The sequence below is a fragment of the Onychomys torridus genome, chromosome 11, assembly GCF_903995425.1.
Source record: "Onychomys torridus chromosome 11, mOncTor1.1, whole genome shotgun sequence".
NCBI lineage: Eukaryota > Metazoa > Chordata > Mammalia > Rodentia > Cricetidae > Onychomys > Onychomys torridus.
The window spans coordinates 54,351,964-54,377,570 of NC_050453.1; the positions used below are offsets into that span (position 1 = coordinate 54,351,964).

Sequence of the window (25,607 nt, forward strand, 5' to 3'; positions counted from 1 at the left end):
TCACAGCTGAGCAATACTGTTACTCCACTATGGAAGCGCAGTGTGATCAATCTGGACATGGTTCTGAAGAAGGCTAGCCACCTACCACCCTTCTGAATAAACATCATGCATTTAAATAATCACAATCCTTAAAAAACTTTGATGTCTTTCATGAAAATTTTAAGTAAATATATTAATTCCAAAAGACTTTGATTTTTACTAATACTATCTTCGATATAAGAAAATTATCAATGCCAAATGATTTCTGTGTGTTTCTCTCTCTCTCTCTCTCTCTCTCTCTCTCTCTCTCTCTCAATCACACACGTATACAAAGGCATGATTAGGATTAAGAAATCTCAACAAATTTTTAGAAAATTAACTATGCCTGCAGGTGATTATACAGTGAGAAAAATTCTTTACCCTGAAGTCCTGTATTGGAATCTAGTTCATGAGTGTCTTCCCTATACTCAATCAAAGCCTCTGCCCTGAAGTCTTCCCGTGGTCTAGCCTTCTATAAACACGCCTTGCTATATTCCAGTCAGAGAGAACAAGGAGGCCATTGGCCATTGTTCTAGTTTCTAGTGGCCTGACTGAACTCAGATTACTGAGCTCACTGGGAGTGTTTCTAAAGCCAGCCAGTTCTCACAATTGCTCTCACACTTTCCACTGTTTTTCATGGTTGCTTTAGGCTGACACTTTGCCTCATACCAGACTCTCAAAAATTCTTGTACTAGCAGCAATGGCTTTGAAAATACTGTTTTCAGGGTGCTAGTGAGGAGGAGACAAAGAAAAAGGTGTCCCAGGCAAAGGTAGGAAATCTTGTCCTCAATAAAGCCCATGGGACTATGGATAGATTTAACAGATAAATTCTGATACCGGGATACTGTTCTCTGATACCAGAACCCTGTGTAACCTTTAAGCCATAAATGAAATTAGATTTCTTACTTACACATCTTTTTTTCTAAATGGCTACAGAAGAAATTTGCAAAATTTAAAGAACTACATTTTACCAAATCTAAATTGTTGTTATCTTTGGGGCGAACTGTTCTGATGCATATAAAAATACATTTATACTTAGAACTCATCTAAAAGGCAAGTTTCTGTAGTTTCTTTAATCTATACATGACTATAATATAAAGACCTGTTTCTAATGGTGAAATCTAGGTGGAAGGGACTCTGGCAAAGGCCAGCTTACCAGCAGTAGTCCAGTAGGTGTGGAGGAAGCACAGGGATGTATATGTGCTGCCAGTACATCGGGTAAAGCAGAGCAGCGGATCCATGGAGACAGGCAGTTAACTAAAATGCACAGAAGGGTAACAATAATGAGGAGCTGCTGACCCTCGAAAGAAAAAGGCATGTTCAAGGTATCAAAGATGAGTGATCATCACAGAACAATTTACACAGTGACATAGCTCACACTGTTTTTACCAATTCTTCATGTAAAACCCTGCATCTCAGAGGTCCCTCTGAAAAACACACAAACAGCAAAAGGAGTTTCTTGGGAATCATATGCAGATTTTTATATTCAACTTGAAAATATAGCTAAGGTTAAATCTGGACCATAAATAAAAGTTGAACTGAAAAAAATTAGTGAGTCTTTTAGAAAATACTGCAGGAAATGACAATATGCACAACACAATTTGCGCATCACTCAGATTAATACAGCACGATTAAATATGGAAAGAAGAGAGGCTGAAAGCTCCTGAGGGATATCATTAGGGCAAATTGCCAAAGAATGAAACATGAGCCAGTCAGGAGAGTCTGGAAGCTGCAGGAATACCAAGGGACTTGAATGCTCGACAGTTGGAGCCTCAGTAATGTGTGAACTGTGGGCTATGGTATCAAGAGACGCTGCTCACTGACACATAGAATGTCACTATTGACCAGCGAGCTGCCCAAGCTTGACAGCTGTACTACAGGAAGCCAAGTATATCATAATTTCATATTTAAACTGTTCATTCCAGATTAACATTTTGTTTCCTAGCTTTAGATCACAGCGGCTGCAATTACACTGTTGCTACTTTAGAGGTAATTGCCATTTTAATTGTTGTGTTTGGGCAAGCAGTTAATTAAAATTTTTTAATGCTTAACAAAGGGACACCACTTTTTTCTCCCTCCTAACTAATCCTCGTTCATATTTCTTTCCATGTGGCTTCTATTTTAAAAAATCCCACAGTTATAAAGGTTACTTTTACTAATTAAAGTAGTAATTAAGCCAGTGTTCTTTTTCACTGTTTCAAAGTTATACTATAGTCTCCATTTCAAGGTTCTCAACTAAGCCATTTTATTTAACTCGAAAGAATTTTTTAAAAACAGTATGAAAATGAACTACAGACTATTTCCATAAGGAAATAGCTCCATCTTTTAAAAAAGAAGTTAAAATGTAAACACAATAACTACATCTAAAGCTATACATGTACACAAAGTAATCAGTCTCGTTCAGAGCACGGTTGTTCTACCCGCAGTGTAAAGTAGCTGCATTCAATTAAAAAATCAATTAAGAGTTAAGCTAATGCAACCTAAAATAGAAACACAAAAATTTTCAATCACCTTTCTCATGTATTTTATGTATTTTCCAATAAGATTTTTATCAAGGTTAGGTGACAGACAAAGCAGTCTGACTCAAATTGACTGATACCGACCCTGGAGCAGTCCAGTGCCTTGCAGACAAGCTTTGTTAGTTTATCACAGCATTCTTTCAATAAATGATATTTTAATTCTTTAATTACAGAAAATATCATGCCACTAGGAGGATTTAACAAGTACAGACCAGGGGTCAGAGGGAGTCACAAAGCAGGTTGCAGAGCCTGAAGATGAGGCTGAGCCACACACTCCGTCTAGTCCTCCAAGGGCTTTCAGACACTGGTTGGGAATTATGCATTTCAAGGTTTTCTAGGCTAAGAAAATTTATGTCCCTCTGAAAGGCATAGTCATGCACTTTCTCCATGGGGGAACACGTGACTTTTGTGACATCTCATTTAAACTTTAGAAAGGGAAGCATTCCTTTTGTATTGAGAAAAGAAATTCGAAGCAAAAGGAAAAGTTCCTCTCAAAATGAGGAGCTGCCAGGAGGGCAAGATTTCACTGAGTTCATGCAGTGCAGAGCAGCCCCCAGATGCCCTCCAGCTACCCCTACTCACAAGCCAGGCATCCCTAAACACGTCAGTCAACATTCACCAACAAGCATTCTGCGGCAGAAGATGGACTGGCTTCTGAGAAGATGAGTCACAAATCCTTGAACTGTCCAGTATTTGGCAAGTGATACCCTTGCTAATCAAGCCTACCAGAGGAGAATTAAGTCATATAACCCTTGGAGACTTTCCAGATAAGCGGATAGGAAAAAGGAAAAGGAAGCAATATAGGACAATCTCTTTTAAACTATTGCCTGCCTTAAGAAATCACATGGTATCACTTGAATGAATATAGCTACTAGGGGGCTTATTCATTCATTATACATCAAGTTCAGACTTAGGTGGGTCTCTAAGGAATTAGACTTTCCTAATGATCACAATTTTGATTGGAAATTGATCTTATATTTATGAAGAAAGAAAACTAAATAAGATCCAATATTCACTATTCACCCAATAGTACCCAAAAGCAATGAAATTTAAAAGACCAAGCAATTATTATAGCATGAAATTGAAAAGACAGCAAAGTTACAAGTAAAGAAAATCAATTATTAAAAAGTAACTGTAACTAAGAAACTAAACACACACAGGCAGGTTGTATGAAATCTAACACCAGTTTACCAGTCCGAGTCAGAGCTCTGAGACTAATAAGCTGCATGGCCTGTGACAGCTGCTCACATCATCACCTGGTCTTAGCTTCCTGATCTTTAACATAAGAAGTTTACAGTAGAGCATGTGTATGCACTGTCTGTACAAGTCAAACATCCTTTAGTCCTAGATGACATTAGTATTTCATATTCTTAGTAAAAGATTTGTATCCAACCCAGATAGTTCATAGTCTACATAGTCTACAAACAAAAGACACCCAAAGATTAAGTCTAAATGTCTTAAAGCCTATTAGCAACCATGAAATCGGAAAAATCATAACATTTGCTTACATCAACAACAAATAATTAGTACCTTTTTCATGCTATCCCATGCCCCACCAGACAACAAGGACATAATACTGAACACACGGACATCCTGTCCTTATAAAGCTTACATATCTTGGGGAAAAGCTAACAATAAGTATCATACCTTGCAAGTTGGGCATCCTTTTCTAAAATATCCAAACCTCAAAGCCTTCCAAACTCTTTCTTTTTTTTTTAAATACCAACATGACACTAAGTGGAAAACTATACCCTGAACCTCACAAAGCAGGTTCCAGTCAAAATACATGTACACTAAAAATACTCTTTAAAATTTTCCTTCAGGCTACATGCCCAAGAACATATGAAACGAATGAATTCTGTTTGGATTCAGATCTCACAGTGAAAATATTTCACAATGTATCTGGAAATATTTCAAGATCAAAATCATCCAAAACACTTCTGGCCTCAAGTATTTCAGACAAAGGATCATCACATGTCAGTTAGAAATGCTATGAAGAAATCTACAGTGCAGAATAACAGAGGCTTTTTTTAGACAAAGGATTGTAGGAGAACTCTGATGTGACTGAACTAGATCCAAATGAAGTACGAGAACAGACTACTGCGGAACTGGGGAGAACATTTTCAGCAAATGAGACACAGTAGTCAAAACCTTGCCATGGAAACACACACAGTCTCTCCACAGAGCAACGGGGGGCTGTTCAGATTAGAAAGAACAAGTGAAGACAGCAGGAAATGAGACAAGGGCAGGCAGGAAGTGGAATCAGCTGGAAAGTACAGCTACATTTCAGTCTATGAGGTCTTTGCACAACATTAAAAAGAGTGGGAATCAAATAAATACAGTACCAAAAATGTTAAAAATGAGACAAGAAAAGAGTGCTAAATGTCACAGCAAACTATCTAGCAGGAACACTGTGAATTAAGCAAATGAAGAGGAAAAAGTATATATATATATTCCAGGACATTTGTTTGAAGAGTGAAATGAGATCACTTTAACAAGACAAATAAGAAGAATCACCTTAGTACTTTGTGATTAATAAATCTCTAAGTTTAATGAAAAATACATCTCAATGGTCTTTCTGTAAATTACTATTACCCATGATTATCTGCCTGGCTCATGACAGGGTTAGGATTCCACACTGCTGTTCTACTAGCTAGTAGTTTCTTTAATCTCACAATGACGTCTTCCATATTGGAATCAAGTGGTGAGTATAAGGAATGCTAGTAGAATGGTGCCAGTTCAGGGAGCCTACATGAAGACAGTGTTTATGCTAGCCGCCTCCTGGTGCTCTACCCTGTGTGGATATGGACAAGTTTCCAATGACTCATACCCACCATTATAGGATCATGAAACAGTTATTAAACACAAAGGCATAAACCTACAAAGTATGCAAAAGAGCTACATAAGGAAAACTGCAAATCAAATTATGAAAGCAAGCCAATAACTAAATAAACTATAGCGTTAGCACATGCTTATGAATAGAAGATGGTATTTTCAAAATAGGAGGTCTTCCAAAGTTTATCTACAGTGTCAATGCAATCAAAATCCCAGAACATTGTTTCCTGTTAAGGTGACTAACACTTACATGAAAAAGCAAAATCCAGAATAGCAAGCACATTCTTGAAAGAGGAAAACGAAGTTGGAGGACGAACACTATTTGGTTTCCTAATGTAGGTGTAAAGCTACAGTAATGAAGACATGTTAACACCAGTGAAGGCATAGACACATTTAGAGAACAGAAGAGACATTCAAGAAATAGTCCCATGAAATAAAGTCAACTAATCTTTGACAAAGAACCAAAGACATTCAAATTGAGCAATGGAGGTATTTTCAACAGATAGTATTAGAACAACTAGACATTGCAACACATTAAAAAGTATAAATTGAGGGAAGCCTTACATCCTTTACAAAATTAACTCAAAGTAGATCACAAACCTAAATGTAAAATGAAAAGTTATAAATATCAAAAAGATAACATAGGAGAAAAATCAACAGGCCCTTGGGCTTGACCTTTAGATATGACACCAAAGACATGATACATGTCAGAGACCCGAGAAGTTACAAACATATGTATCTTCTAGGAGTTGAGGATACAGCTTGATGGCAGAGCACTTTACCCACATGTGCAAGGTCTTCAGATTAATCTTTAGTGCATAAAAACAAACATATAAACAAAAAGGCTAGAAATTTATCCTGTAAGAGATAGTATCAATGGAATGGAAGGGTTAAAAAATGGAGCGGGGGAGGGAGAAAGAGGGAGGACTAGGCAGGCACTGACTAGTAAAGAGTAGAGAAAGACACACTTGAGTGTAGTGGAAGGCTGTTCTGTCTGTGACCTTGAAGCCCTGCCCCTAGAAATGCAGCAGGTAACTGCTCTACCTGCCTACAACTTTTGAAGTATATGCCCCTGGGACGTGGCCTCTTGGTGCCCCTAAGACCTGAGAGGCAGGTAGGCTCACTCTCTTTACTCCCTTGTGGGACTTGGATGCTGGAACAGTGCAGAACAACCTGTGAGTGGGACCTTGCCTCACATCTTCCAGGACTCTTTGACAACTCCTCTGTTCTATCTTGAGAGATTTGCTTTCCTAACAAATTCCTTTGGCTTTAAGCAGACTCTGTGGATTTCTTGCTATACCTGAGAAAGGGCTGTTGTCACACTTTTACAAAGAGCTCTAGACCTCAGCAATAAGAAAATCTAATTTTTTAATTATTCTTTTTAAATGTTTCTTATTCATTTTACATACCAACCACAGATCCCCCTCTCATCCTTCCTCCCAATCCCTAATTAAACATAGGCTTAAGACCTTAACACACTTCATCAAATAATACACACAGATGGCAAATGAGCACGCTGTCAACATCAGCAGGGAAATACAGACTCAAACAATGCATCCCTGTCTCTGTGGATGACCACAGACCACAGCACTGGGAATGCTGGGGAGAAAATGCTGGAGAGAGTATGCTGCAACAGCAGCTTCCAGTCATTTCCGGTGTGGGTGCAAATGGAATGGCCACTCCAGAAGACAGTTTGGTGGGTTTGTTTCCGTTTCTAAAATCTTTGCTAAATTAAAAAACTACTTTACATTTTGTTCTCCATTCTCCTGGGGTGGCATGACAGTCCATTAGAACTACTATAAGAAAATGTTTTAGAAGAGATAATTTGTAAACAAAAGACATTCATTATCAGAGGTCTGGAGGCTGAAAAGTCAAGATGCAGGAGATGGTAGATTCACTGTCTGGTGCTAACGGGGTCTCTGCTCCACAGAGGGCATCTCTGTTGCAACTGTACATAAAGAAGTGGGCAGAGAGCTACACTGCACCTCTTATGGGGCACTAACCCCATTCATGATGGTTCTCTTCTCATGATTGAATCAGTTCCTATAAGTAATATTATTGTCCCAGTGATAAGATCTATGTGTGGAATTGGGGGGTCCTATTCAGAATACACAGGACAAACTCTGATCCTCACTCCTGAACATTCTACCATCACACACAAGCTCCTGGAAAGTTCTGATCATGTTATCGCTGGTCACTGTGTTAGAATCTCATACATAGCCACATGACTCTAAACTGTTCTTGTTTTCAACATTGAGACGGTTTTTGTCTATCACGAAGCTGAAGCGACACTCATCATCTGGAACACACTGCAGCAAACATGTACATTACTGGAACTGGAACTACAGTAATAAATGAAACAAGAGTCTCTGCCTTCAGGATGCTACTGTTTTCAATTTCTTGTACAACCCATGCTTACTGTCACATTCATCTCTGCCCAACTCTTGGATTTCTCTAACTGCTACACTACCTATAAATGTCAGTACCCTCAAACCTGTTTCCTCTCACACATGATCTTTCTCCAATGTTAAGTCTGCTGCTTTCTGGCTCTCACTTCAGAGCCTGTTCAATAGCAATTTGGGTTTTGTTAGAGAAGGTCCATTTCCTTTTCTAACACTACAAAGTCCCTTAAATGTTCCTACCTGCCTTCTTGCCTCACAAGCATCGATACTGCAATTAAAGGACCATGGAACACCCTTTGGATAAGACAATTATTTAATTTGTTCTTATTTATAAAATAAACAACTGAATGAGAGAATAACTGTGACAACTAGAAAGACCCTATAGAAACTCTTTATTCAGATTCAGTTTTCTTTATTTTACTTTAGCAAACATGATTTTATTCTATTACTTGTTTCCCCTCAATACCTTTCTCCTCTCCACATATACATATACATATATACATAGATAAGAACATACATCACAGAGCTACATATTAATCACATACCATAACCTAGACATTCTATAAATTCCTTTCAAGAACTCGACTTCTCTAGGCTAAACTACCAGAACCACCTTTGCATTCCACAAGAACGCAGCATGTGTTCTTCTCTGTGGCAGTGACTGCTAACTCCAGGCTTCCGAATTCCACTGACCACCAGTGCAACAGGAATTAGGCTTAACTGGCCAGCGAGCAGACTTGTCACACTGACCAACTTAAGAAAAGCCATTTTGTTTCTTTCTGGGAGGAAGTTACATAACTTGAAATTTTTCTGTTTAAAAATGTATCAAATCCCTACAGAATAAGGAGGCAGAAAGAATGTAAAAGCCAGAGGGGATGGAGGACACCGAGGAAACAAAGCTTTCTAAACCAATATGAGCAAAGCTCATGTGAATTCACAGATGCTGAAGCAGCAAACACAGGGCCCACGTGGGTCTGCACCAGGTCCTCTGGGCCCATACTATGGCTTCCAGTTTAGTGTTTTTATTATAGTCCTGAGGGTATGAATGAGTGGGCCCCTGACTCTTGTACCTTCTCTTGGGCTCTTTTCCTTCTGGCGGTCTATCTTGTCCAACTTTCATGTGATAGTTTTTGTTTTATATTGTATTTTATTTTGTTATATTTAAAATATATATTAAATCATTCCATTATAGTATTAATATGCAAACTATATTTCTATACATCAAGTATGGTTTAAATGAAGAACTGAGAGTCCCTGAAGTGACCTTTCAGTGGGCCATTCTCCCTCCTCTCTTTTCCATAATTAGAGGATGTGTGTGAGGTATGCCTGTGTGCACAAGTATGTGCTGCATCAGTTTTCTATTGCTTTCTATCCTAACAAACCAGAAACAAAACAAAACAAACAAACATAGAAAAAGCAGGTTCTCTCCTGTTTTTAGCTCACCATTTCAGGTGGAATAGCTGGCCTGTAAGTCACTAGGATCGGCCAGTCTCCTCCCACTCAGTGATGGGGAGACCGATATGTGCCACCACAGCCCAGTTTTTACACAGGCACTGGGAAGCCAAAGTCAGGTATTCACGACAGTGCAACTGACACTCTAGCCACTGAGCCACCTCCCCAGCTCTGAGGAGAGCTCTTACTAAAACAACAGGCTTTGCTCCATTGATAGTGCTACAGAACCACAAACTGCTAATTTTTAACATCTTCATCCATAGTAACAGACGGATAATAATTTTAACCTTGTCATCAAGATGGCTCAGCAGGTGCTAGCTACCAAGTCTAAAAACCTGAGTGGATCCACAGAATCCACATCAAAGAAGGCAAGAACTGATTCCCCCAAATTTCCTCTAACGCATGCTATGACACAGTTTGTGGAGGTGTGGAGATACAGGCACATACAAAGTACATAGATAAAGGCAAAAAAAGTAATTTGATCAACTTATAAATAAATCAATACTCTTATACTCTATCTCTAGAAAAATCTGCCAAATGCCAAGTATTTCCTTCAAAGTAAAGCTTTCTTTGTGGGTGTTAACTATTTCAAATTTCCTCCCACTTTATGGGTGTCCTGTTGACCAAAACCAACTTAGAGAGTAAAAAAATTATTTGACTTTATACTTGCAAGTCACAGTCCAGCACTGAGAAAAGTCAGACCAGGAACTAATGCAGAGACCACTTACTGGCTTGCTTAACTGGCTTTCTTATACAACCCAGGTCCCCCAACCTAGGGATGCTACTTCCCTGAGTAGACTGAGCACCCCTACATCAATTAACAACATGCCAACAAGTCAACCTGGAGGCAATCCCTAATTGAGACCCCATCAGGAAAACTGAAGTTAACGAGGAGAATAAGGGACTGATTTTGCATTGGCAGATGAAATAGCTCCAGGCCTTTAAAAGACCCAAATGCCCCTAAATCTAAAGGCTTAAGAAGGGTTGATCACTGGCTGCTGTGACTGACCAGTGACAAAAAGAAAAGGAAGCACAGAGGACTACAAGAGGAGCCAAGTCACATAAACACAGCAGGTGACAGAGTCAGAGGCATCTCTCTGGTAATTCTTGATACTTATCTCATGAGGAAACTGAATGGAAAACTTCAGTTAAACAAACAAACAAACAACAAAACCCACATCACAAACATTGAGATCCTTAAGGAACAAGTTTGTATCATTCTACCAATAAAAACCCCACCATCTGAGGTTCTAGCTGAGCACGAAAATGAATATGGGATGGACAACAGGGAGCCACGTGCATCAATTACAGCCTCAGGACCAGTTACCAGAATAAGCACAGCAATTTCATTTATGGAACAGATGGAAACGGATAGTGAATACCAACCAGTTTTTATTGGTGGAGAATCCTACAATTTCTACTTAATACTACACAAAGGCCAAAAAGAATCCCAAACAAGGCCAGCTCATATACTGAACAAGAATCAATATTGTGTTGCAATATATATTAAAAGAACTCAAAGGGTTCATGATTTACTGATACTTTTTCATCGGGTCATTAACATTTAGATCAACTTCTTTAAAAATTAAAATCCTGTAGCAGAAAACAGATACACAAAAACCATTTGTTTAAAAAGACAAAGTCTACATAGAAATCAGCCTCTCACTCATAAAACACAATTTTAAAGTTAAAAAATTGTGGTCTAATAAAAGAGCTCAAGCATTTCATAGACTATCTCAACATCAGACATGTGGTAAATGTTACAGGTGTTCGGCAATAAGCAGTGATGGGAGTAGCTGAAAAAACAAAGCAGGTTTTTAAGATTCAGAGTCTTGCAGATGGAAACACAGAAAGTACATTTGGGGAAGAAGTGAAAGGTATCATTTCATGTATTCACCCAAATTTCCCTGCTGTGTATCATGACTGCCAAAGAGCCAGTCTCATAAGAGTGAGCACATCTGACAAGAAGCCTGCCTCATAGTTCCACAGGAAGCTTCGAATAGATCTGCCACAAGATCCAGCTATATCACTCATGGGAATATAACCAAAGGACATTTCATCCTACTACAGAGACAACAACTCAAGCATGTTCATTGCTGCTCTGTTCACAGCAAAATGAAACTGGAAACAACACAGATGTTCATCTACTGATGAATGGATAAAGAAAATGTGGTACACAATGGAGTACTGTTCAGCTGTTAAAAAGTAAAATCATGAAATTCTCAGGTAAGTGGATGGAGCTAGAAAAAAAAAATCATTCTGAATGAGGTAACCCAGGCCCAGAAAGAGAAATATAGTATGTATATGCCTGTATGTGGATGTTATGTCTTTGATAAGCAAGCTACAGTCCATAGAACCACAGAGACTAGGTATAAAGTAAGGAACAGAAAAGGGACACAAAACAGATAGTTATATAGTTACAGTTACAGTTATAGTTACAGTTACAGTTAGTTATAGTTATAGATGGATGGGGGACTGGAATGAGAGGATAAAGTGGAGAGGAAGAGGGACAGTGGGAGGAGGAAGGAAGACAGGGAGAGACAGCTAAAATTAAGGGCTATTTGATGGGTAGTGTGAAATCTAATACAGTAGCAGCTTCATAAAATGCCCCTTAATCAACCACTGTCCTAATCAGAGACCGCAACAGCAGCATCTGGCCACAGGGCCGCAGCCTGAGGGATTCTGTTCCCTCTGGCACTGACTCTTTCAAAGCTACTAAGGGGAAATTCATTTATCTAGATCTCTGTTCCTCTGAAGAACTCACAATTCAAAGGTTGAGGTGGAATTCTGCTCACTCAGAAAGGCTGAATAGCAAATAGATAACTGTCTCCCTTTATTGGAGTCTTTCAGAAAACCCATCATCCTTCCCTCAGTCCCCACTTAAAAAAACCCTCACTACATGTGGTTCCTCCCTACCACTTCCTGTCAGCTACTTACTGACTCAGCCTCCTGCTCACAGGTTAATTTAAATCACAGGTTAATTTTATTTAATCAAACACATCTTCAAATTGCTAACAAAAGTAGTAGGAAAAAAATGCAACACACTTTAAAATAATATTCCACAACAGCTATCTAAATGAAATAGCCAAATAATAGGGGAGACAGGATCCCAAGTGGATCTCTCTTGTCACCAAATGAAGCTTCCAGTACCAGGACTGGGTTACATGTAATTGAACTGGGTCCCTTGGGAATCCCCAAATAACCCAGGCTGTTGCTAAAGCTATGGGTTGCTCTCTACTAACTGATGGCATGGCCTCATTGCTGAGGACAGCACAGACACAACTCAGTGAATGGAGAATTCAAGCTGGTGCCTACATAGAGCCTTCCCCCTACGGACTGGTGTTTATGGTACTGGGAAGTACTCTGCACAACACCAAAGGAGAAAGGCAGGTACCAACCTAGCTACAAACTCTTTGATCCACAAGAGCAACCTGACTGCAAGATACTCTGGTGCGAGTCATGAACCACTGTGGGAGTCATGAACCACTGTGGGATCTGACTTGAGGCCTGTTCCATGAGATAGAACCCATCCGGACAGTGCTCAAATGGCCAAGAACCTGAGACTAGATACACACAACAGAGACCCTAGGAGAAAAGCAAATACTACTGTTCTACTATAGGAATGTAACAATAAAATGACTCCTAATGACATTCTTCTACACTCAGATCAGTGCCTTGCTCAGCAATCATTAAAGAAGCCTCCTCTTGAAGTAGATGGGAACAAACACAGAGACCCATAACCAAATAATGTGCAGAGAAAGAAAGACTTTGAAACACTGTATCCTAATTGGGATTTCTCAGATCCCTCACCTCAGGACTCAGGGAACCCTGCAGAAGAGCAGACAGACAGAGTTGAAGAGCCAGAGGGGATGGAGGCCACCAAGGAAACAAGGCCCTCTAAACACAGCAGACTGACACACACATGAACTCACAGACTGTGGCATCATGCACAGGCCTGCACAGGTCTGATCCCAGTGCTGTGAAGAGAAGTGAATACATCCCGCAAACCTAATCCAGAAGCTATCTCCAATTGATAACCGCTTGGAAATGAAAAAGTGATTTTATCCAATCAGCAGTAGATGGCCAACACAAAACAAACTCAATGGCATCTTTGGAAGTTTTTGTCTTATAATGTTCTGTCAGGACTGTGTGTGTGTGTGTGTCTTATAGTTCCTCTGAGTATTTATTATAGCTTCCTGTTTGTTTGTTTGTTTTTTATGGGATTCCTGTGTGGACAAACTTGTGCTTCTTGTGCTTTTTCTTTGGCTCCTTGTTTTCTTCTGTTTATTTGTTTTGTCCTGTTCTTGTTTGTTTGTTTTCGTTTTATCTTGTTATTATTCTTTAGATGTTTGTTTTCTAAGGAGAAAAAGAAAAAGTGCAGATTCTGATGAGGGTAGGATGGGGAAGATCTTAGAGGATTTGGGGGAGGGAAAACAATAATTAGAATACACTGTATGAAAAAAGTCTATTTTCAGTAAAATAAAAGTAGAGGAAATAAAGAAAGTCTGCCTCAAGGATTTTGCTGTCTAGAGACTGGATAGGATAGAGTAGGTAGCATTCAATGCCAACTAAGAGCAAGGAAAATAGGCAGTGAATATGTTATTTTTAACCTAAAATATTGAGTAACTAATCATACACAGGCTTAATCTCAAGACTAATGATATGAGTGGTCTAAGCAGAAGGCGAATGTGAGCACTCACACCACCATGAAACTAGGAGAGAGGAAACAAACAGAGACATTCAGAGGAGTCTGAGTGAGCTGGAGAAGAGGGTGGAGTCCTACTGCAGATGCTGCTATGGTAGGAAAAACAAAGATCTATTCGGTTTTAGAAGACAGTCATGGCAGAAGGCAGGACTGCATGAAGACTGACAATGCACGGACTGAGAGTGAGACGGACTGACTGAACTGCACACTAGTTTTAGGTGCCTCCCAAGTGCTGGGATTAAAGGCGGATCTCTGTGTGTTCGAGGACACAGCCAGCATGGCAGACACACGCCTTTAATCTCAATACCAACCATAGAAGACCTGGAGGTCTGTACAAACAGGCAGTGATGAGGAGGTCATGTGGCTGGGTTTACAACCAATGAGAAAACAGAACAGAAAGTCTTTAAATAGACAGGACGCACAGAAGTAGGTCTCTTGCAGAGAGGAAGAACAGCAGAAGCAGTGAAGGGTAAGGTTTTCCGCTCTTGCTCTGACCTCGTTGTTTTTAACTCTGCAATCGGTTCTGTGTTTCTTATTTAACAAGCCAGTTACATCTACATCACAGGCACAGACTCTACAGTAGATGCATGAGTGGGTGAGGCCATTTACCAAATCAGCCCTAAATAGCGGGAAGTGATTACAGAAAAATCTGATGACTTCTCTTTGACAATGTTGGGTTCAATATCTACAGTCAGTTGCATGGAAGTTTATAACCTGAGGGCACATAACAAAAGAGAAATGCTGCCAAACCCGAAAATGAATGAATGTGTGTGAGTGTGTGTGTGTGTGTGTGTGTGTGTGTGTATGTGTGTATTATAAAAGCATAAAAATAGAGAAAATACAAAATGTGAGTTGTCTTGAGCCGCAGTTTAACCAAAGGGGATACACAGTGTCACAGTGTGTGTGTGTGTGTGTGTGTGTGTGTGTGTGTGTGTGTGTGTATCTTGCCTTACATTTGATATTTATAATCAACAGCACAAAGTTAAGTCACTGTTGTATATAGAAAACAATTCAGTTAACAGAAATAATCCAAGATCAATTATTTTTGGTGACCAGCATTGTAGGAGTGAAGCTGATAGAGCCTGCATGGCAACTAAATGCACCACTAGCCCAGCTCCATGGCTGTCACCCTGACCCTCTGCTGTGTGAAGTCAAGGCCAACTTATGCTTTCAAAAGACAAATCGGCTAAACTCTTGTGCAGAAAAAACGTGCATACTTCCCTGGAAAAATGGGGTAACTCTGAGAGAGAGAAAAGAGAGGTACTGGTATTTTTCTTTAAAGGCCTCCAGCTCCTCTAACCTGCACAACATGCCTTCCTGCAAAGTGTTTCACAAGGACCTCAACACAGCCATTTCTACACTTAGTCACATCCACATAAGGATGATTGGAAACACACTGTTAAATATGGCAGTGTACACCTGTCAAATAATACACTGGTAAGCAGAGTCATTATCCACAGTTTCAGGGAACTTACTGGAGTCTATAGATTGTGGATATTGCAAAATTTAAAAACTGTTCCTAGAAGACCTCTTTAAGAAGTCCAGATAAAAAATTTTAACGGCATTTCTCTGCTGCTGTGTTAAAACACAAGGCAAACCCACTTCAACAACTTCAATCAGGAAGCAAACCTGGGTACACTTTGTTCTCCCATCAACTGTTCAATCTTAATCTCCTAACAAGTCTCTGTGCTTTAAGTTTCAGCTAAATGAAGATATACATGGCTCCACTAAGAGACAAAAATGAATATACACAAAGCAGCTAAGGATGTTAAAATGCTCTGGACTCCCCTTAGTCAAAGCCTATAAAAATTACTGTTTAATAGCTGATTTGCTGGGGATCACAAGATGTTTTTCTGCATATGCCCTTGATGGAATTAATGAGAAGGTGAGAGAAAAGCATATGCTTAAACGCCTGGGGGAAGCTATAACAAAGAAGAACATACAATTTATTAGCACAATTCCAGCACTCACAGCATACCACTTGCTCTAAATATTCCAGAAATAATATGCATATATAATCAATTCTCTGTAAATGATGTGCAGACATCATTAAGAGGATGATACTTACCAACTGTACATTGGTCAAAACAGTGCTAACATTTAGACATCTGCTTTAAAGAGATACATCCCTTTTACCTGCTTCTACAAACCATAAATGTACACCCTAGTTAACATATTACTGACAGGATGATGAGAAAGCTCCTGTCAGATGCTGGCCAGCTGGGTGTTTGAGACAAAATGCACAGCCCCAGCTGACTAGTTAGAAGCAGTCTAGTGAGGTACAATTACAGAAGCATATGACAAGGCTTCATGCCTGACTGATTTGAGAACCCATGACATGGCTTTAAACAGCGGTCCTCCCTATCTGCTATCTGCGGTCACAAAACAGCAATAAGTCAACTAATACAACTGTGTAGTATCATGATTTATTCCTCTGCTTTGAATAGATGAGACCATGATATGATGTTGTGCTAGTCTACTCGGATTCACTCGGGCTTAAAACATTAGGCCTGCCTACAGCATGCATAAAATCAACTAGCTTGTTTGGGACTGGCAGAAGTCATTCTGTGTCCTTGGCAATGTATGCATCAAATGATACAGGCAAAACCACTGATGTCCTAACACATTAAACTTAAAAATGTAAAAATATGATAAAACTAACATTACACCATGCTTCCACAAATGGAAAAGGAGCCAAAGATGGAGAAGGACATCCAGGGCCCAGCCACCCAATGACACAGCTAGCCAGAGTGAGAACAAGATATTTAGAAGAGAAAGGGAAAAGCACAGGGGCAAATGACAGAGGAGGTAATTGTAAGTTAAGGAAAGCTGGCTAGAAACTAAGCCAAGCCAAGGCCAGGCATTCATAAGGAACAATAAGGCTCCGGGTGTGATTTATCTGAGAGCTGGGTGGTGGGCCCCCAAAACAGAGCCAAAAAGCAAACATTAGTACACATTCCATATGACATAATAGATGCTTATTTATTCCGCTGTTTATACATTTCATGCCAGTTAAATATAAGCATACAAACTGGCCTTGGTTGTCTTACAGATGAACCTACAGTGCCTGGGAAAGTACGAGGCACAAAAATAGTTTATGCATGAATTATTTCCTAAATCCATAAGAGAGCTCATACAAAAATCTTTGTCATCGTGAGAATAATTCTCATCAAAAATATTTTTAAAACCTTGAAAATAAGGAGAGGAGTAGAAAGGGGAAGATAAAGGATGGCTGGTACACACCAATGGCAAGCCCTGGATGGAGAGTAAGCCTTAAAACACCGAATCACTCATGTGGAGTCCTCAGCAGCTCTTAAAAGCCAAGAGAAAACAATTCCTGGGATCACTCACTAGTACTTGTGCTCTGGTGTCTCTCCTCATGTCGACATACAAATTCCTCTAACATCTAATGATTTTCAAGATAAACATTTTCAATTTGGACAATAATGAATATAAAAATATTATATACTTGACATCTCAAATTTGTATGCAATCAATTCTATGGTGACAGGCATGCCCCCCTACAAAGAATCAGGACCTGTTTTGGCTCATACTGTGGAACTCCAATAGTCTTTTGGTCTTGGAATGGTGATTTAACTTCTCTGAAAATGCCCTGCTTTTTATTGTTTTGCTTATTTTTTTTAATTTCATGTGTATGAAGTTTACATGCACATCTGTGTGTGTACCACATATATGCCTTAAAAGACCTCTGGAACTGATGTTACAAACCACTACAAATCCCAACCCTCCGCAAGTACAGGAGTGCTCTTGGCCACTGAGCCATCCCTCTGGCCCGAGAAAATGCCTTTCTTATGACTAAACACTAACGTGGTAACCTGGAGGGATGTCAGACCTCTATCTAGTCTAAAATGCTACAACATTTTTAAAGAAGCATTTTATTTCTATTATAGGAGAATAAAATATTAAAAGTAGATTTTTGTTTTTCATGAAGTAGATTTATGAATAAACAATTTAAGATGGTTTTAATATACCACATATTACTCAAATCACTTAATTTGTTTTACACATTTTGAATCTGAAAATACTAAATTTTATATTTAATGAAGAAAAATATGAACTCTAACAAAATACTTCTGAATATTCTTCTATTACCTAAGAAAAGTCCTTCTGTTCCTGCCTTTCCCACAGTAATGAAGAGCCTCCAGATGAACATCGAAGTGAGTGCCATAAAACCTGTGATTTATAAAAATGCTACTTTGACTTTTGAGTTATTATCAGCCTGAAGAGCTCCTCCAAACCAGAACTATTATAGAATCTACTCCTGAGCCCACACGGCAACAAAGATGAATCTGCTATTCCCAGGTTAGGAGAGCAGCTATTATCATGGCCCCGCAGTTTCTTTCAAGTAGCTCCAATGGAAAAAGCCACAAGTGAATAATAAAGATCTCATAATAGCTCTTAAGAGTTCTCTATGTGATGAAGGCACTAAAATGAACTCCAGAGAGTTTAAAAGCGGGGGGAACAAAAAAAAAAAAAACACCTCATCTCCTGATAAGGGAAAATAATTAACCTGACTTAATGCATCTGGGAAGGCTTCTATAAATCAGACTTTTATACTCCAAGAGCCAGATTCAAACCATATATTAAAAATATGTAGATATTGTCTTTTAAGTACATGTAACGCAGCTCTAAATCTGCAGACGTTTTTAGGTCTTTTTGCAAAGCACTCAATATGTGTTAGTCAAAGGAGAAAGTGTGAAGGGCTTACAGTGCTTAATTTGCTCGAGGTAATAATGATGCGCCTCTCATGTAGCATGCTGGCATACAGCCGCAGCATGTTGTTCACATCCACAGCAACAAAGTACTCTGTCAGGTTTCTCTGGACAAGGGAAAAGAATTGTTTGAGCTACAGTTCACAGAAATATAAGGGAAAACATTTTATACATTTACCAGTCTTAAAGTTCAAAAGAAGATATTAATAGAAGGACATTCATTAATAATAATTAAATGTTTTACTCTTCTGCTGCCCATAACATGCTACATCCTACCATCATCTAAAACACTGTCTATTCTATACAAGTATTACTCAAAGGATGACCACCAGATGGATCCCACTCCAGTCTTCTTCCCCACACCACCATTTTTCCAGCTCCAATGGAAGCCTACTGAATTATTATCTTTAGAGCATGTTTCCAGGGACCCCAGTTTTAACCAAATACTCCTGGTGATTCACATGTACACTGATGTCTGTGAAACTGCTACTCTGGAAAACTACATTTGAATTACTTCATGTTTACCATTCCCTCTCTGGTACCGAAGGCACCTAGTAGAGAAGGGGGATTTATAAACCATCCTGTGCTTCCTTATTTATTACAGAAAATCTCTAGGTTTTACCCCTCATCAGGCTTGCTTTTTGTTATTATAATCAAAAATAACTGTGATGTTCTAAATTGATTCTTCAATGTAATACACATTAGACTCTACTACATAATAAAATGGGGATGAGCTACATTAACAGTGCTACTTAGGGCCTGTCCTCAGGAATTACTTTCAACTTACTGTCTTTTAAAAAAAAAAAAAAAAAAAAAGCATTTTAGAAAGCAAATATTCTAATGCACAAAAAGTATAGAGTACTGTAGACAAAGATCTGAAAGGCTGAAACTTGGGGACAGGGGCAAGAACATAAGAAAGCTACCTATTTCTCCAACTTGTAGAAAGCAGGGATCTTATAAGACAAACTGTCAATCATAAATCTCAAACAAATAAAATGTGAAGTCTCTGAGTGGTGGTCAACCGTTGGGGAGAGGCTCACTTCTCACTGTGAAGCGTCCTTCACCTCCCAACTCAACTCTATTACATCATCACCTTTAACGTCAGCAGAGCTACTTGTGTTACCCCAAAGCCATCCCTAAGTGGAGAACTGCCCTCCAACATACAGCCCTGCTGGATGTTCCCATGCTGTTTCTCTCAGCAGGACAATGGGAAGGTATGTCAGTGAAAACATAAAACTTTACTTTTTTATGTTCTCAGTAACTGGTTTCTAATGGAATGTTTGTTTCTTTAATATTTGAAAATGATAGTCTCTAAAGATGAAACTACAGCTCTCAAGATAGCTTAGCAGGTAAAGGCACTTACTTACCTGATGACCTAATTCAATCTTTCGGATCCCCAACAGTGAGGGCTAAATCTCAGAAATTGTCATCTAACCTGCACAGATTCGTTCATTCATATTCTCTCTCTTCCTCTCCCTCCCTCCCTGTCTCATCCTCTGTCTGTCTGTCTGTCTTCTCCCTCGCTCTGTCTCCTCTCCCTCACTTCTAGATATGTAAAAAGTAAAAACTAAAATGGAAACTATTAGCTGTTTGCTAGTGAATGTAAGCAGGGTACCTAAAGGGCAAGAAGAGAGTAACTCTGTAAGACTTCCAAGTGACAAGGTCACAGACTTCTGAGTCAGAAAACAGTCAGCAGCCATGATCCTATGTCTATCAGGTACAGAAGTCAAGGATTCATTATGAGACCTGAGAGCTTGGATAATCTATCCTGAACCACATTATAAGATCGATTTTATGTAGTCTTTTGATAGAACTTATAATGAGAAACCCTTTCAATGGAATTCATAGGACTGATCTTGTACAAAGTTTTAATTTGACAGTCTTGATTTGATATTAGAAAATTTACAATTGGGGAGCCTGGGAAATGGCTGAGCTGGTAAATCCTTGCCATACAAACATGAAGATCTGAGCTGAGATCCTCAGTATCCACATGAAAATCTGGACGTGGCCGCATACTCCTGTAATCCTGGCAGTTGAGAGGTGAGGCATGTAGATTTCAAGAAAGATTGATAAGCTCAAGCTCCATCCAGCCTTTCTCACAAAAACAAGGCTGAGAATAATAGAGGAGGACACCTACTGCTGACCTCCAGTCTCCTCATGCACTCATGTATGTGCATACACATGGCGACTCACACACATGAAAACACAAAGAAAATTTATGTTTGTATAATTGCCCTTCAATCACTATTCCTATTTTTGAGAAAGTAAATGTTATAATGGTTTGAAAAGTATATGGAAAAATAGTATACATCTGAAATGCATACAAGAATACCTGAAGGAAATCTTTCTAGTTATTTTCCTTTGATTTGATGGTTTATAACTGATTTATTTTATGTTCTAAGACAAACTGAAGGAGGTATTTTCCTTTTCAAATGGCATGGAAGTATATCCACCATTTCCACTTATCTGTGTAAGCTCCTGCAGAAAGTATTAACTTGCATAACTCTTGAGAAACTCAAAGTATTTCCAGCATAGGTGCAACTAACAATGTAATGAGCGTTATTACTTTTTACACTGTCTTCAAGTCTAATCAAATGCCTACTGCATTACATTAAAACCATGAACTCAACAACCAGGTCACTGATGACTTAAACCAAGTTACAGAGTACAAGTCTAAAATTCAATGGTCCATTTACTAAAATAACTATAAAGTGAAAATGTTTCCTGTTATCACTGTCCCCCACTGGCAGAAGCCACGCCTCTACACTTCCTCACATTTCAGACAGCCAAGCTCCAGGGCTAACTGAGTGTGTGAGGCCCTACCTGACCATCCCAGCGACAGACATTTTCCTCCCTTCCTCATCAGCACAGGCCTTAAGAAAGGAATAATGGGACAGATACATGAGGAGGAAAAGGAGAGGATGCTCTGGTTCCTTACCCTTTTGTAATTTCTCCACAGAGAAACAGTGAGGACAAAATCACATATGTAAGATGAAGAAGTCATAAAAGTATTCACAGACACTTACACTCTCCGGTATCGTCGGGAGTCCAGTGGTGTCAGGGGCGATGAAGCAGGAGTGCTGGTCAGCAGGAATAAAGCACACGAGGACGGGAGAATTAAAATCCCATATTCCATATAATCACAGTAAGACTCAGAAAAAAAAACTGACGGGTCAATGTCACAGACTAACAATCTGGACTTGAAAGGAAGAGAATTTCACATGAAATAGCAAATTTAAATAACTAACTTTAACTGTCTCATACCAGAAGCAATGGTCAAAAATAACAGATTTTCGAAATTGCACAGAAGCAGAATAAGATTCTGCATAAGAATTAAGACCAAAAAAAAATGAATATATTACCAAAAGGTTATGTATATTTAAATATACCTATGAACATGTATTCTCAAAATATATTTAAGTAGATTGAAAACAAAAAGCATGCTAATTAAAGAGTTGGTAAAAATCTCCTGAGTTCTGGATTTCTATGATAAACTATAATAAATGTTTTGTAGCAAGTGTATTATTTGGAAAACAACAATAAAAGATAATCTTAAAAGATTAAAACTTAAAAATGTATTTGCTGCCAGGCAATGGTGGTGCACGCCTTTAATCCCAGCACTCTGGAGGCAGAGGCAGGCTGATCTCTGTGAGTTTGAGACCATTCTGGTCTACAAAGCAAGTTCCAAGACAGCCAAGGCAACACAGAGAAATTATTTGCTATCCAAAACTATGACTTTATTCAAACACCAATAGATAAATATAAACTTTCAAAATAAATAATTCAATGCCATGAGATATCTACATGAAAAAGATACTGAATCTCTACCCCAGTGTCCAAAAAAATGGCCCCCCATTTTATTCACCCGGATCAAAGTGCAATCATCAGACTGTTCGATTTTCTGTTCATATTTTGCTCCTAAATCATTTTAATGTCTTAATTATCTAGGGATATAGTTAATAATGTTTTATATGTAAAGATTGGAACAGAAACTTTCAGCAGTATTTAAACAGGTCTGAACAAGTAAGAGGCTGCTTCACACAGTCCTAATGTAGAATTTTCCAGGGGGAAGAACAGTATAAGTCACAAGATGATCTTGTGACCACAAAAAAAGAAAAAGAAAAAGAAAAAAGAAAAAGGTAACAGGAATCTCAAGCACTGAATGTATTTCAGCATACTACTGAAAAGAGAAAATGAAAGCTGATGTCCATTAAACACCTTTATTTGGATGTGCTTCACACATGACTACACTTCACACAATTAGGAAAAAGAGAAAGTATAAACAGAAAACATACTCTAAATGATTATTTTTAAATAGTCCATTTGCCAAAGAACCAGAGTAGATAAATCAGAAAGGCACAGTGATTTTAGAATAGTGATTTGAGAAGTCAGAGTCCTGTTCACTCACCGGCATCAGTGAGGGCTGATCTTTCAGAACTTGCTCACTGGCAATAAATAGCTCTTGGTTCTTATGAGAGAAAAATGAGCATTTTACTTTTAAAGGGGAAACTAATACAAAAAACGTTCCTGTGTGCTGAGACAAACCCATGTTGCTATTTTATGCACTGAAAGTATTGAGTGACATTCATTATGCAGGACATTCTAAATTCTGACCTGCTAATCTATTCTGCAAATGTCCTGAGCAAATTTCTGTACTGTGACTACAAAGGCAGCGAATAGTTAATGACTTCTTAAGTACAGTTAAAACAAAACCCCACTTATATTACATATTAACTTTTCATAAAATCTGTTATATTCCATGATCAATAGTCACTTCTAAGGCTTCCAATAAAGACTTCCAAGATCATCAGTTTTAATCTGTAAGATAAAATGAATCTCCAAGGCTAGTTCAAGACAAGTGCTCTAGTCTCCAAACTGCTGATCAGTAATGGACAGGACTGGGTACATAGTAATCTGCTGTTGAAAGCAAAATAAATTATTATTGAACTTCATTTTAAAAAGCTACCAATGGAATTTACTAATATATTCGGTAACTGTAGCTTGAAAATAGATACACAGATTTGAAACCTATTACACACTATTATGGGATAGTGGCCACTGGCCACCAGGTATATGGAGAGGTATTTGACATCACCAAGCACTAGAGCAATGCAAACAAGAACTGCACTCTGCTGCTTCACCCCAGGGCGGCAAGTATGACAGCAGACAAGAGGAGAAGGCACTGAGGAGCCTGGGAAGACAGCACTAACACACTGCTGCTGGAAATGGAGCGAGGGAGACAATAGACAGGAGGCTTCTCTGAAAGGGGAGATAAAGCTGTCCAACTGATGCAGCAATCCCTCTGGAGTGTGTGCTCAGAAAGGAAACGCGTAAACCCGCACAGCGTGCTCGCTGCAGACGTACTGGCCCCTGTTCATGGAAGCACTGTTCACAACAGCCAGCAAATGGAACCAACCTTGCCTTCCACCAACACATAGACATTCTAAAGGGGATTTTATTTATACACATGCACAAACATGGCAACTACTATCTAACTGTTAAAAGTGAAATTTTGTCATTTGTGATAATATGGTTAAATGGGAGAATCTTATACTAAATACAACAAGACAAATAACCACATGATTTCACTCATATATGCAATTTTTAAAAACTTGATATAGTAGATTCAGAGAAATATCACAGCATAACCCATCAACAAATACTATTCTATTTATTCTATTAAAAAGAAGATAAGGGCTTGGAACACAGCTCAGTGGTGGATGGCAAGGCTCTGGTATCATACCAAAGCCAAAAAGACTAAATAAATAACAGACTTGAATGGAGTATATTTTGTAAAGATTGATTTATATATATATATGGGTATGTTTGTGTATATGCGCACATGTATGAGGGTGCCTGTGGAATCCAAAGAGGGGCATCAGATCCCCTGGTACCAGAGTTATGCAGCTGTGAGCCACTGACTTGGGTGCTGAGAACAAAACTGGATCTCTGCAAGAACAGCAGGGCAAGAACCCACTGAGGCATCTCTCCAGCTCCAGAGTACATTTCATTACTCAGTAATACCTGACGATAACTGCATCCATTATTTAATTAAGCACATATATTTTAATTGAGCATATGACTCTTTGACTAAGTGTTGGGACTGCTTTGTAAATGTCATAGTTGAAAAGACTGATGTCTTCTTTTCATAAAATCCAGGGCTCGTCTGTTGCCTTCACTTCTCCAACCTCTCTACTGCATTTCAACTACCCATGATGGTCTCTGCATTATTTGGAATTCAATAACCTGTGAGTTATGAGTTTCTCCTCACCTAGCCTTTTCTCTAGTTTTTACATGATTTCCTTTCTGATATGAACTTTTCCTTGATGCTTCCAATAAACAATTGAGATAGCAACAGCTATGCCTGTCGAAGACTTCCAAATCTGAGCTTAAAATCCCTCGTTCTCCTGGCTTTCCATTCCATAGTTCCAGTGAAAGATTGAATCTATCCACTGTGGCAGTTTGCAGCAAATGAAAACACACAGAGAAGGCAGCAAAGATTTCAGGAAGAACAAACATGGTCAAGCGTCTGCTGAGAACCTCCTAACTAGGAATAGAGCAGGTTCTAAAGCCAGCCAGACTGCAAACAGGCTTGGGAGCGAAACCAAGAAAGGATTGTGTTCACTTAAGATACAATGACCAGACCAGTAAGACAAGAGTGGGATCAATTAAATTGGATGCCAGCCAGAGCTACATAGTAAGGCTCACAGACAGTATGTACTACTCTGTCTCAAAAAATTTTAAAGGTTCTTAGCTACTTTAGCAGTGTCAGGAAGGGGTCTATCTCATGGAGTGGTTTTCCTTAGAAAACAACCTAATACTATTATTCTACAAAAAGAACTTAGCAATAAAATGATTACTGATGACATTGCTGTAACCATAGATCAGTGGCTCAGTCAACCCTCATCAGGGAAGATTCTTGTTACAATAAATGGGACAATGT

At 38.9% G+C, this 25,607-nt stretch overlaps 1 protein-coding gene across 2 annotated transcripts in view; it reads right to left on the reverse strand.

Moving 5' to 3' along the window:
• Dennd1b (DENN domain containing 1B) overlaps positions 1 to 25,607 on the reverse strand; it is a 219,998-nt gene that overhangs the window by 104,393 nt on the left and 89,998 nt on the right. Inside the window, exons 8-11 of one of the 2 annotated variants that reach the window (XM_036202683.1) lie at positions 23,073 to 23,132; positions 21,691 to 21,744; positions 18,661 to 18,771; positions 1,175 to 1,275 (exon numbers count right to left, since the gene is read on the reverse strand). In XM_036202683.1, coding sequence (XP_036058576.1) covers positions 1,175 to 1,275; positions 18,661 to 18,771; positions 21,691 to 21,744; positions 23,073 to 23,132 — 326 coding nt within the window. The remainder of the gene's footprint in view (positions 1 to 1,174; positions 1,276 to 18,660; positions 18,772 to 21,690; positions 21,745 to 23,072; positions 23,133 to 25,607) is intronic. The other variant, XM_036202682.1, reaches the window with a different exon arrangement.